Here is a 12,577-nt window from a genome sequence, read left to right as displayed (position 1 = left end):
GCAAGGTTTGTGCCCTTCAGGAGATCATTTTCTCAGATTTGGAAGGGGAATGCCAAGAGAAATATAGGTTAGATATTAGGAAAAGGTTTTTTAGGGAAAGAGTGATAAAGCACTGGAATGATCTGCACAGGGAGGTGGTGGAGTCACCATCCCTGGGTGTGTTTTAAAACAGATTGGATGTGGCGCTTGATGCCATGGTTTAGTTGAGGTGCTGGGGCATGGGTTGGACTCGAAGATCTTGAAGGTCTCTTCCAACCCTGATGATCCTGAGATTCTGTGAATTCCTGGGAGGCAGTGGGACTTCACCAGAGGGATTTTTACAGGAGATACATCCTCACCCCAATGTTTCCTGTCCCCAGTGGTGGCCCCTAGGCTTGGTGCCGGACGAGGGGCGTGACACAGGTGCAGCCCACGGTGATGACCCTCTTCTCCAGGCGGTAGGAGGGGACACAGCCACGCTGCTCCCGCCTCAGCACCAGGATTTCCTGCTTGATGGGCACCGAGTTGAGGCCGTGGTCCTCCTGGCCCTGGGGGGTGACGCAGCCGGACAGGCGGCACCGCGCGTCCGCGATCACCCGCGGGAAGCGGTTGGGATCCTCGTCCAGCCTGGGGGTGGGGACACAGAAATGATTTAGGCGCTTGGTTTTATCTCCATCGTGCATCCTCACTATGACACAAAAGATTTGCCTGTCCTCAGCCCTTTCACTATGCTTTCCTAGACATGGAATCAGCGTTGGAGGGTAAATATTGCCGTATCATCCTCTAGGAGCAAATGAATAGAGTGGAGCGTGGGTTAAATGCTCACAAATCACAGCTGGCCAATTAATTTGTGTTTGGTTTTAATTTCAGCATTTGGAAATTTCTTCGTGTTAGGAAAATRTGAAATTTCAATGTACTCCCGTCATTCTTTTCCTAGAGAGATAATTCATTTCATCATTATTTCAACCCCGTGCAGCACTACAGGCTTGGGGCAGAAGGGTTGGAAAGATGCTCAGAGGAGCTGGGGARGGGTCTGGAGCACCAGGAGCAGCTGARAGAGCTGGGAAAGGTGCTCAGCCTGGAGAAAAGGRGGMTCAGGGGGGACYTKGTGGCTCTGCACAACTCGCCAAGAGGATGGGGACAGCAGCGGGGGKTGTGTTCTGCTCCCAGGGAACAAGGGACAAAAGGAAATGGCCTCAAGTCCTTCCAGGGGAAATTTAGATTGAATATTAAGAAAAATTTCTTCCCTGAAAGAGTTRTTTTTAGCCTTGGCACAGCTGCCCAGGGAGKTCATGGAATCACCATCCCTGGAGAGGTTTAAAAGCCATGCAAAAGTGGCACCTGGGGACATGGGTCAGTGGTGGCCTTGTCAGTGCTGGGGRATGGTTGGACTCAATGACTTTAGAGGTATTTTTCAACCTAAATTGATGATTAGAAACCATTCCAATTTATCCCTTTCAAATAGCTTCTCTTGGAGAAATTTCACCGAACATGAAAACGCCAGCATGCATCAAGAAGAGTTTCCATAATTCATGGGGCTGAATAATGTGCATTTGCTGAGGATGAACCCCCAGTCACTCCAAAAACCCTTCTGTGACCCAGCCCTCACAACTTAGGTAACAACTGAGCAGTCACCTGTAATCCCAAGGAGCCAGAGATCGGTTCCTGACATCRTGAACCATCCTAAAGGCACGGTCTGAGTTGCTGATCCGAATGTCAACTTTCACYGTGGTGGGGAATTCGGGATCCTTTTGGTTCAGGCAACCTTCCCTCAGCCTTGCAGAGGCACCAGCCTTTCTGTGGGGTGAGCTCCTCACAGTGAGGGCTAAAACCAGCACCAAAACCAGTGATCTGAACTGGGAGAGAGAAAAGGGTTGTTAGTTTTCCCCAGTTAGGAGAGAGAGCACAAAGAGACAATTCTTGGTTAGACTGGACAATCTTCATACTTTGGGTGAAATGAGCCAAGATGAGCAAATAGAATAATGATGTTAATGAAACTCATCATAACTGATGCTAAAGCCTGATTTAAATTGTGATTCGTGGTTGATTTTGCACCAAGAAGAGCATCTCACCAACGAGCTGTGAAAATCCTACTCTGCAGTCACACAGCACTGTCTTACAATCTAAAAAGTGGGGTAAGGACTCAGCTGACCCTGTACCTAAGGTTGAAACCTTGCTCAGACACAGCTTTCTCAGGACAGTAAAAACTGATCACCCACAGCCGTCTGCTGGAAATAAGACTTTTCCCAAGAAAATCTGGGATTCTCAGGCCATTTCCAGGAGACAGAATTTTAGTAAATGATAGAATAATAAAATATCCTAAACTGGATGGGGACCACAGGCATAATCAAGTCCATCTCCTAAAAAGAAGACAAAAAGCAGAGCTTTCAAGCAAATCACGGGAGCTGACAGTGCTGTAAATGCTGCTGAGGTTGAAATTCAAATGCACAGATACCCACAGCGAAATTTCAGCAATTTTGGTAACAAAATTTCAATTTTGGTAACAGATTGTCTGCGAGAAGGACTCTGTCCCACTTCCACATCAGCAGTGCTGATCAGTAAGAGATAAATAAATAATGGATCAATCACCAAACAGCTGCACCAGACACATTCAGCATCCCACTCAGCTCCCAGCGAGACTAAAAGGGTTTCCTGTACAAATCAGGAGATCTGCACTCTGCTTTCTCTCTGGCAGCAAATATTTCTTATCCTTTATATTAAATATAAGTACTTACCATGGCACAGCTGGCAAAAGCCATGGTAACCTCCCTGCTGCTCTGGGTGGGTGTCAGGGTGACAGGACACAAGATTCCTCCTTCTCTGAGACCTTTCCAACCCTGTTTGTGTCTGTCAGCAGCTGTGGTCCCCATTTTATAGCAAAGCTGAGGCACTGCCACCCTTTCCATTGCAGCACAGCTGGCGTACCTGACCCGAGGTTAGGAGCTGATATTGCAATTTTTAGCCCACTTCCTCCCATCTACCCCCAAAAAAGGGAAGGGCAAATACCACCACCAGCATCCCAAATCAGCCAATATCATTTATTCGGGCAGATCAAGAGATAAGGAAAGAAAAAGAGAAAAAAAAAAAACCCAAACTGTGCAGGCAGGTTTTTTTTTTACTCCTTCCCACCCCCTCTTTCTAATATTAGTGTTCTTTCACCACAAACAGCAGTGTGGATGCACTTCCACGAGTCTCAAACAAACCAAACAGCAGAAATCAGCAAGCTGCAAAGTCAGGCRCCCAACCAGGGTTTCAAAACAAAGGCAGGACGTGGAACTTCATCATTTAACCTCCTTCCAACTGCACAATCCACCCCAAAATCGCCTTAGGGATCCCTGTGTCCTGCAGGGATTGGGAAGGGGAAGAGTGAGCACCATGGGGAGCTCCTCCTGGGAGATGTGAGGGCACCAGGAGCTGGGATGCATTTCCCCACTGTGGGGACACAATGTGGACAATTCTCAACACTCACACATGTCCTGTGAGGGCACTGAGGGCACTGATCACCTTCACTGCCCTTGGCCATCACCACCAGGAGCTCCATTCCAGCTCAGCTTTGACCCCCAGTCCCTGCCTGAGCTGTGCTGTTGGAACACTGGTTTGGTCTGTAAACTGGGTGGGACTTGGGACAGAATTTTTCTGGATGGATCTTTGGATATACATGGCAGGGAACGGAGCTGGGGAAGGGGCTGGAGCACCAGGAGAGGCTGAGGGAGCTGGGAAAGGGGCTCAGACTGGAGAAAAGGAGGCTCAGAGGGGACCTTGTGGCTCTGCACAACTCCCTGACAGGAGGGGACAGCCGGGGGGTCAGGCTCTGCTCCCAGGGAACAGGGACATGAGGAGAGGACAGAACCTCAAACTGCACCAGGATAGGTTCAGGCTGGACCTCAGGAGGAATTTCCTCATGGAAAGGGTGGTCAGGCACTGGAAGGGGCTGCCCAGGGAGGTGGTGGAGTTGCTATCCCTAAACGTGTTTAGGAAATAACTGGATGTGGCACTCAGAGCTCTGTGCTGGTGACAAGGTGGGGATCGGTCACAGGCTGGACTCGAGGATCTTGGGGATCTTTTTCAACCTCTCTGTGACAATCCCTATGGTGACACCATATTCCCTTTWTCCTAACTCTCCTCTGAGTGCCAGAGGAGCTGGAGAAAATACAAAGTATTTTTAAACATTTCTTTTCCTTATTTTAAAGTGCCTGAAAGGGCTGTGTGCCTCCCACCAGCACAGTGCCTGTAGATGGTGATGGCACAGCAGCAGTGAGGGGGCAAGTGTGGGACATCGGGGAGTGCAGGACTCCCTCTGGAAAAATTGGATCCTGCCAAGAGACTGGGASTGTGGATACATKTGTAGAATCACAGAATCARGYTGGGAAAAATCCCARAGATCATCGAGTCCAACCTGTGACCCATCCCCACCTCRTCACCAGCCCAGAACCRTTTCACTGAGTGCCACATCCAGTTTTAAACACCTCCAGGGACRGTGACTCCTCCTCTGGATCTCTCCAGCAGCTGCCCCTGGATGCCCCAGTGTCCCCACTGCTTCACACACAGACTCAAACACACCGTGGACCACCCCAACAGCTCCTCCAAATCCACATCCTTACCAGCAGCCAACTCACAGACCCCACAATCTCTCCAGCAGCTGCCCCAGACCTCCCAGTAGTGAATTTGCAGTCTCTGAYCCAGCATCCTGCCCAGATTTATGGAATAACCTGGAGCTGGTCCAGCCTGATGCCTTTAGCACTGCCACTGCTCCTCACGGATCCACCTTTACCCTTTCCTTTGCACATTTTGCTTCTGCTCCTGCACATCCCATAGGTCTGGCACAATCCCAAAACACTCTAATAAATCCCACAGCCCTGTAGCCAGCAAGGTGATGTGAGGAAAGCCTCTCCCACTGAYTTGTCCTGTGGGACTCACATGGGACACGGTGGGACTTGGGCTGACCTTGGACAGCCCTGGMAGAGCTGGGTCAGGAGTTTCATYTGGATTCCTCCACCTGCTCCTGCTYCTTTGTGCTCATTGAAGATTTAATCCCTCTYAATCACACAATCCCCACTTAATAATTAATAGGAGAGAGAGGCAAGAAAACAGAAGTGGAAACAGAACTCTGCATCCTGTGATCCAGAAAGGACCAGCCACCAATTACAGGGAAAAGATCAGTGCATGTGTTGTTTCCCCTGGAGCACAAGCAGGGGTCTCTTTGGGAGGAAAAAACCATTTTTATGGCAGAAAATAAACCCCATATAACCAATTTGACCAGCTTTTCTGTGGAGRAAAGCCCTGAGAGAAACTTTTCCCAAAGAAATGTAGCCAAGSTGGAAGCAGAGCACTGAAGTGTAGTACTCTTCACACAAATTCATCTTCAATACTCCACAAAATCAACAGATTAATGACATTTTCAGTCCTACAGAAATCAGAAACCTCTTACAAACTCATAGAACTTTCCAAGAAGAAGGGACTAATCCAGTCCCTGCTCTGTCACCCCTCTTGAGTAACCCCAGCAGAAATCTCCATCGACTGATGCTTTACATCACTGCAGGATGTTGTCGTGATTTTGTGGTCTGGTTCAACCGACAGCTCAGAGCCCAGCGACTCCCCCCACGTATTTTTTACTTTTTTTGTCACAAAATTTGTCACATTTCAGGCTACCAGGTTCACCTGAGGCAACASCAGKACTGTGAMACACGYTCCTATTYTGACTGTCCACATTTTCATCAGYGCATCTACAGAGATRCGCCACKAAGTRTGGAAGAGCGCGAGGGGGTACAMTTACCAGAAATCCACGTTTTTAGCYCACAAACTGACCYGCTTTTTTTCCCCCTGAGSGCTCACCGTGAAAGGAAAGGGCGCTGCCATGAAAATGGGTTGGATTGTGCAGGAACAGGGTCAGGTGGAAACGGTGACGTGTGACAAAGCGATGACATTACCACGCTGAACACCAGGCTCTGTACCCCCACCACGGCTTTCCACTCGCTTCTTGTGCCTTCAGCAGCTTGGGACTTCAGCAGGGATTCCCTCTTTGACCCAGAATTTCCTACAGCTGAACTTGTCTTGAGTTGAAGCTCGCTATAAAATTTAAACGAAAAGAGGGCACTAAATATGAATCAGTGCAAGGGAGGAAAAATACTTTTATTCATAGAATCACAGAATGGTTTAGGTGGGACGGGACAGTCAAGCTCATCTTGTTTCAATCCCCTGCCATGGGGATTGCTCCAGATTGCTCCAAACTCTCTTCTTGGGCACTTCCAGGAATCCAGGAGCATCCACAGCTTCTCTAGGCACCCTATGCCAGGGTCTCACCACTCTCACAGAGATTTTTTTTTCCTCACATATAGGAATATAAAATTATCTCAAAAAGTTTTTCCCTCTCACATATCAAGGGGTTGGAGCAGGGATGGGCACTTGGAAATAAAAGAGAGGATTTTAATTCTGCTTACTTAGAAATAGAAGTGAGGATTTTAATTCTGCTTAAAATAACTCTTCTACTCTTGAGTTCCTATCAGGAAACAGCACTGTTTACAGGATATGTTACACACTTAGGGTCAGGTTTTCACAGATCATAGAATCATGGGATGGTTCGGGTTGGAAAGAGCCTCAAAGACCATGCAAAAAGCCCAGAGAAGCTGTGGCTGCCCCTGGATCCCTGGAAGTGTCCAAGGCCAGGCTGGAYRGGGCTTGGAGTAACCTGGGACAGTGGAAGGTGTCCCTGCCCATGGTCTGGGAAATCATTGGGGATACAGCTAAGAGATGGTGACAGAACATTCCAGACTAATGTTTTAGTTGCCTGTGTTGAGTTCCCTGAATGGTTACTTCTATTCCCTGTGATCTTTAATCTCAAAAGGAGCATAGTGCCACTGAGCACAGGTCACACACTTCCCATGGGATCTTCTCTACTGAGTCCCAAATATCAATCAGGTTTCTTGAGAATTATAGTCCCCATCCTATTGTCTCCTCCCTTTTAGTTTTAAGTAGCACAAACCCCATCACCATTTTCACCCACCGTAGAATTTTCAGGGTTTTTCCATCAGCAAGAACAAAGCCTGGAAATAAATTTGATAGTGGATAATAATATATAAATATTAACAGGTAACAGGTGCTACCTTTTCACTTGGGAGCAGGGTCCAACACCCCCCCCCGGCTGCCCCCTCCTGTCAGGGAGTTGTGCAGAGCCACAAGGTCTCCCCTGATCCCCCTTTTCTCCAGGCTGAGCCCCTTTCCCAGCTCCCTCAGCCTCTCCTGGTGCTCCAGCCCCTTCCCCAGCTCCATTCCCTTCCCTGGACTCACTCCAGCCCCTCCAGGGCTCTCTTTTCACGAGGAGCCTAAAATCAAAATATATAATACACAAATATTATATCATGCATAAATATTTTTTAATATATATAAAATTTATAGCTTTGCTGCCTTCATGGTCAAGCATCCAAGCACTGGGTGATCCCTCAGGTGGTYTCACAGGGTCAGATTCAGCTGATCCCCACAAATCCCTCCACCTCTGGGAGTTGTTTTCTCCTTGTTAGCAAAGACCCCTCTCCCAAWGGCAAAGGATGGACCGAGGTGGCCACCAGCACACAGGGGAGGTAGCCAGCCACATCCTATAGCCCCGAGCTACAGGACAGGGAAATAATCAGATTTCTCTACCCTGGAGCTCCTCCTGGTGTCCTGCGATGGGAATTCAGGGTTAGTGGCTCCCCAGCTGAAARGGCAGGAAAAACACAAAATCATRGAATTGCWGAATGSRCAGGGACACCTTCCACTRTCCCAGGGTGCTCCAAGCCCYGTCCARCCTGGCYTTGGACAYTTCCAGGGATCCAGGGGCAGCCACAGCTTCTCTGGGCACCCTGTGCCAGGGYSTCMSCACCCTCCCAGKGAACAATTCCTTCCCAATATCCCATCYRWCCCTGCCCTCTGGCAGTKTGAMSCCATTCCCTGTGTCCTGTCCCTCCATCYCTTGWCCCCAGTCCCTCTCCAGCTCTCCTGGAGCCCCTTYARGCMCTGGAAGGGGCTCCAAGGTCTCTCCAGAGCCTTCTCTTCTCCAGGCTGAACAATCCCAGCTCTCCCATYCCCTCTCCAGYGCAGAGGATCTGTGTTTCACTCACTTTTCACCAATCTTTGCAGTTTCATGAGCCAGACACAGCCTGTAGGTCTGAGCTCACTCCATTGCAGCACAACACATCCACCCAGTGACCTTTAGGAGGCTGCAAACATGCAAAATCCCCTCCAGCCCTGCTGTCACGGCTGTGTTGGATGAGAGGAGCTCGGAGATGTGGCTTTTGGAGTTCACCAGGCAGCTGAAGTCCTTCCATCCCACCTGTGTAACTGCAGCTGTATCTCCCCAAGTGGGAATTCGACATCCACCTGAGCAGCCAGTCATGGAGTGAAGAGTAAGGACACTTTTATTACCCAAACCCAGATCTATGGCATCCAGAAACAGGGGAGCATGAGCTGTGCAGGTGKCTGGAGATGGGCAGGGATAAAAGCAAAGCTTAACCTGAAACTCACCAGGACAAAAGAAAAATAAATATTAAAAAATTCCAAATCTTCAGCACTCTGGATCACAAGCAGCCAGGACTGTTCTGTGTGTTCAGCTTTTCTCTAAAGCCATCACCAGGGCATGACCCCAGGCGAAAGCAGGAGGAAAGGTACCTTTCCTTGTGAGGCAAGCAGATCTAAGCAATCAAATTGAGGGGAAAATGGGAAAAAATGATGAAATAAAAGCTGCACTACTAGTGGAGCTCTCATACTGCTCATCACCACTACCAAATGTTGGGTTCCTAAAACCAGAATTTTTTTATTTAAAAGCTGGAACTCTTACCACCAAAACTAAAAACAATACATTAAAAATAAAAAAATTGCCCCTAGGTTTTTCCTTCGGTCTCCTTGCAGAAACCATCTTCTTCCCRAACATTCCACTTTGAAGACAACAAGAACTTCCAGAGCTCCTGGCTCTGTTTTTTTTTGGTGCCAGCAGCGCACAGCAAGGAAGTGCAGAGACTTGAGCCCCCCAAAATCCAGCTCAGCCACATGAAGCGCTCAAACACAGAGTTTCCAAGCTGAGAGTCCATGAGAACTCGGGCTCCTGCAGCCAGAGGCTCAGATTAAGAAGATAATGTCATCAGACACCATGATCTGGTTGTCATCCTGCATGTGGGCCAGGGCCACCTTCACCTCGGCCGCCGAGAAGGGCTCAGGGTTGTCACGGTTGATGGATTCCATCACGCTCTTCAGACCCACAGACTGGGCATGGGAAGCTTTGAACACCTCCAGGAGAGCAGCCTTGAATGCTTTCAGCCTGTTCAGGGAAGAAGGAATCACCCTTGGAGATCACAAATAAATCCTTGCCCTTGTTCCCAGCCCAGGATGTCTCAGCCCTTCCCCATTTCAGCAGCAGGAAAAGCCAGAAACKGGAGCTGGGAGCATCAGAGAGGCATCTCCAGCATGGGACAACAGCCTGGAGGTWCTGGGGGAGGTGGACACCCAGGTAYAGCCCCACTCACCTTGGCTCAGCCAAATCCACCTTCTTCCCATCGCCAGCTCCAGAGGCTTCGGGTGTTTTCGGAGCGTGAGCCTGAACTGGAGCAGAAGGAAGAGTTACCTTCAMCCTGTGCCTGGTGGCCAAGCACCCAGAGAGCAAAAGTACTGGGCTCAGGACAGTGGGGTGATGAAAAATTGACTCCCAGTATTGTTATTTTTGCAGCAGGTGGGAGATGGATGGAAAAAAAATAAATCAGCAGTCGAATTCCAGAATGGTTTGGTATGGATGGAACATTAAAGATTATTTTTGTTCCACCCCCTGCCATGGGCAGGGACAACTTCCACTATCCCAGGTTGTTCCAAGTCCCGTCCAACCTGACCTTGGACACTTCCAGAGATCCAGGGGCAGCCACAGCTTCTCTGGGCACCCTGTGCCAGGGCCTCCTCACCCTTATGGGGAAGAATTTCTTCCCAATATCCCATCTAACCCTGTCCCACCTGGATATGAGGCTCTGGATGGTGCTGCACCACGCCAGGGATCACAGGTAATAGCAGCATTGTTGTTTCTTATGCTGTGCACACCCAGTAGGGCTAAAGGAAGGCAGCAGCACCCTCAGGGCCAGGTGTCACCAAAGCCAGGCACTCACCCTGTGGCATCTCCTCCTCGGCATCACTGAAGTCGTAGGGGTCGTAGGAGCCCTCCTCACCCTCCGTGCGAGCCTTCTTCCTTCTCAGAGGRGAAARCAGAGRTMACCCAAGRGTTTGGGTTGGAAAGGACCTTAAGGATCAYCCAGTTCCATCCCCTGCCAYGGGCAGGGACACCTTTCACCATCCCAGGGTGCTCCAAGCCCTGTCCAACYYRRCCTTGGACACTTCCAKGGATCCAGGGCAGCCACAGCTTCTCTGKGCACCCTGTGCCACATTTCACACCTTTGGATGAGGCCATGCAGGCAATTCCTTATCCATGGAATTGTGGTGTCCCTCTACCACAAACTGGTGGCACAAACCACCTGGATGAGCAAAACCTGAATTATTTCCCCAGGGTCTGTGACTACCTCAGAAGGGGCTGGTGCCCTTTGCACGATGCCTCTCCCACTCCCTCGCCCTGGTTCCCACCTCCTCGTCCTGCGCTCCTCCTTGGGCTGTGACTCCTCATCTTCCTCCTTCTCCGTCTCAGAGTCATCCTCCACCGGCTTCTTGCGCTTCTTCTCCTTCTCCAGCACCTGTGTGGCAAAGGCAGGAGGAAGTCAAACCCATTTCCACTCAAACTGCTTTTAGGGATCAACCCCAAGTACTTGAGATCCCACAACAGTGGCCTCACCCCACACTATGTCCAGGAAAGGTGCCAGCAGCAGCCCAGGGTGCTCAGCCTGCACAAAAACCCAACCTTTCCAAGGACAATCTTGGAAAGACACCTTCCCCTCACCTTTTTGAAGTAGGCAAACTGCACCAGCTCCAGAGCTGCCTCAGCATCCTGCAGATCCACAGTCTTGCTCATCCTGGCCTTGGCGTGGGCCGTGGAGAGGCGGATCAGGGTCTCCAGGGTCCGGGCTGTGATGGGGGAGGTCTGGGGGGACGGAGAGAGGTGTGACCTGTGTGACYCTGTCACATCCATCACAAGGTGGAAAACAGCCATAAGGAGAGAGGGGAACATGTGCCTCAGTTTCCCTCCTCCTGGCCCTGATTGCCTTTTTATTTTATATAACTTTAATACATTCTCTGCACTCTTAGCACATGTATTATTTGTAATTTTGTAGCCTACTATTGTAGCTCAGTATTTTCAGGTTTCAGTATTTTCCTAGGCARAAAGACAACACATKCTAAAAGCCATTCARAAACATTCAAGCTGAGGGCTTGAGGCCCCTGTTCTACCTTGGTTCTCCACAGAAACCAAGGCYSAAACCAGCTCTTTGAGACATATTWTTGTAAACAGGGTTCAAGCCTCATCCAAGGGGGGAGAATCTAGAAGTTACCAGAACTAGGGGGCATTTCTTCACCTACTGAGTTTCTTCTTGAGGAATCTGTCAGATAAGCTAATCTACAAAGTCTACAGAAATTGTGAACGCGTCACGCGCCGCGCACATCTTCGGCATTTTCCACCCGACAAATTGCACATGGAGGATCCTCATCAAAAGGTAACCCCCTTTTATCCCCTTGACCATGTCTGGCTCATAATTCCAGGACCAGAGATGAGGCATCAGCCCAAGAGGGAGCTCACCCTGGCCACRTCTGAGTTCATCTGGCTCTGGCTGCGCAGGCGGGAATACTCCTCGGCGATGTAGCTCGCCGCCTCCTCGGTCAGCACCGGCTTGATCATCTTTGCCACRTGGATGTACTTCCTCATGAACTCCATGCTGACAACCTTCTCCCTGCAGGAATGCATGTACACACAYGTGATCTGCTGTGGGGATGGGCTTCCCCTCCATTTGTACCCCTTTAGAGGCATCCAGGGGTGCAGGGAGTTCAGCTCCAGATGTTCCCCACCTGCCTGGCATAAGAGATCAAGCCCAGAGCAAAATTTCCTTGGCATCCTACCCATTTACCTCCCTATGGACCACCTGGAGCATTGCCTGGACACTCAAAGGACAAAGCCCTGTGCCCACAGAGCTGACACCCTGAGGGAGCTGCAGCAGCCATGGATGAAGGACTCACTTGCGGCGRTTGGGCCCGTGAAGGAGGTCATCGTGTTTCTCATACACCTGGAGCTCCTGCTCCTCCTCTTGCACGAAGTCAGGGTCATCTGTAGCCAACATCTCCACRGTGCTGCCCAGGGGCATGGCTGGAGAGGGGAATGTCACAGAGAACAGGGTTTTACCTCTGGAGCAACTTCCTAAAGTCACCAAAAAGAGTCCCCAACCAAGCCAGGGGTGCTGAGATCTGAGAGCTGCCACCAAGGGGTGACACCTGGCTGAGGAGGGATGGCACTGAGCACTGGAAGGGACTCACCATCCCCATCCTGCTCGTTGGGGTTGCGGTAGCGGTGCATGCGCAGGACGTGGTCCGAGATCTCCCTGTCCTGCTCGGCGTCCATCTGGTCCAGAACAATGAAGAGCAGGTCRAAACGGGAGAGCAGCGAGTCCTGCAGGCCGATGTTCTCCATGGGCGTCTTGTACTGGTCATACTGGGGAAG

The 12,577-nt window shown here is 50.1% G+C and overlaps 2 protein-coding genes across 3 annotated transcripts in view; both read right to left on the bottom strand.

Annotated features, from left to right (window-relative positions):
* Positions 1-368: 368 nt before the first annotated feature.
* On the bottom strand, positions 369-2,738 carry IL17A (interleukin 17A). The gene is made up of 3 exons (XM_057382191.1): positions 2,715-2,738; positions 1,615-1,835; positions 369-606 (listed from the first exon to the last, which is right to left on the bottom strand). The coding sequence occupies exons 1-3, from the start codon at positions 2,736-2,738 to the stop codon at positions 369-371; spliced, it is 483 nt and encodes a 160-aa protein (XP_057238174.1).
* A 5,618-nt stretch (positions 2,739-8,356) lies between these two features.
* MCM3 (minichromosome maintenance complex component 3) overlaps positions 8,357-12,577 on the bottom strand; it is an 11,718-nt gene continuing 7,497 nt past the window's right edge. Inside the window, exons 10-17 of one of the 2 annotated variants that reach the window (XM_057382187.1) lie at positions 12,394-12,568; positions 12,100-12,226; positions 11,666-11,816; positions 10,874-11,014; positions 10,564-10,670; positions 10,095-10,177; positions 9,471-9,546; positions 8,357-9,265 (exon numbers count right to left, since the gene is read on the bottom strand). In XM_057382187.1, coding sequence (XP_057238170.1) covers positions 9,067-9,265; positions 9,471-9,546; positions 10,095-10,177; positions 10,564-10,670; positions 10,874-11,014; positions 11,666-11,816; positions 12,100-12,226; positions 12,394-12,568 — 1,059 coding nt within the window. In that variant the 3' untranslated portion in view covers positions 8,357-9,066. The remainder of the gene's footprint in view (positions 9,266-9,470; positions 9,547-10,094; positions 10,178-10,563; positions 10,671-10,873; positions 11,015-11,665; positions 11,817-12,099; positions 12,227-12,393; positions 12,569-12,577) is intronic. The other variant, XM_057382188.1, reaches the window with a different exon arrangement.

This window comes from Malurus melanocephalus, unplaced genomic scaffold, assembly GCF_030028575.1.
Source record: "Malurus melanocephalus ecotype Western Australia unplaced genomic scaffold, MMel_1.1 scaffold_553, whole genome shotgun sequence".
NCBI lineage: Eukaryota > Metazoa > Chordata > Aves > Passeriformes > Maluridae > Malurus > Malurus melanocephalus.
Note: the sequence above shows the minus strand (reverse complement) of the source record. Positions and strands in the feature narration are given on the sequence as shown.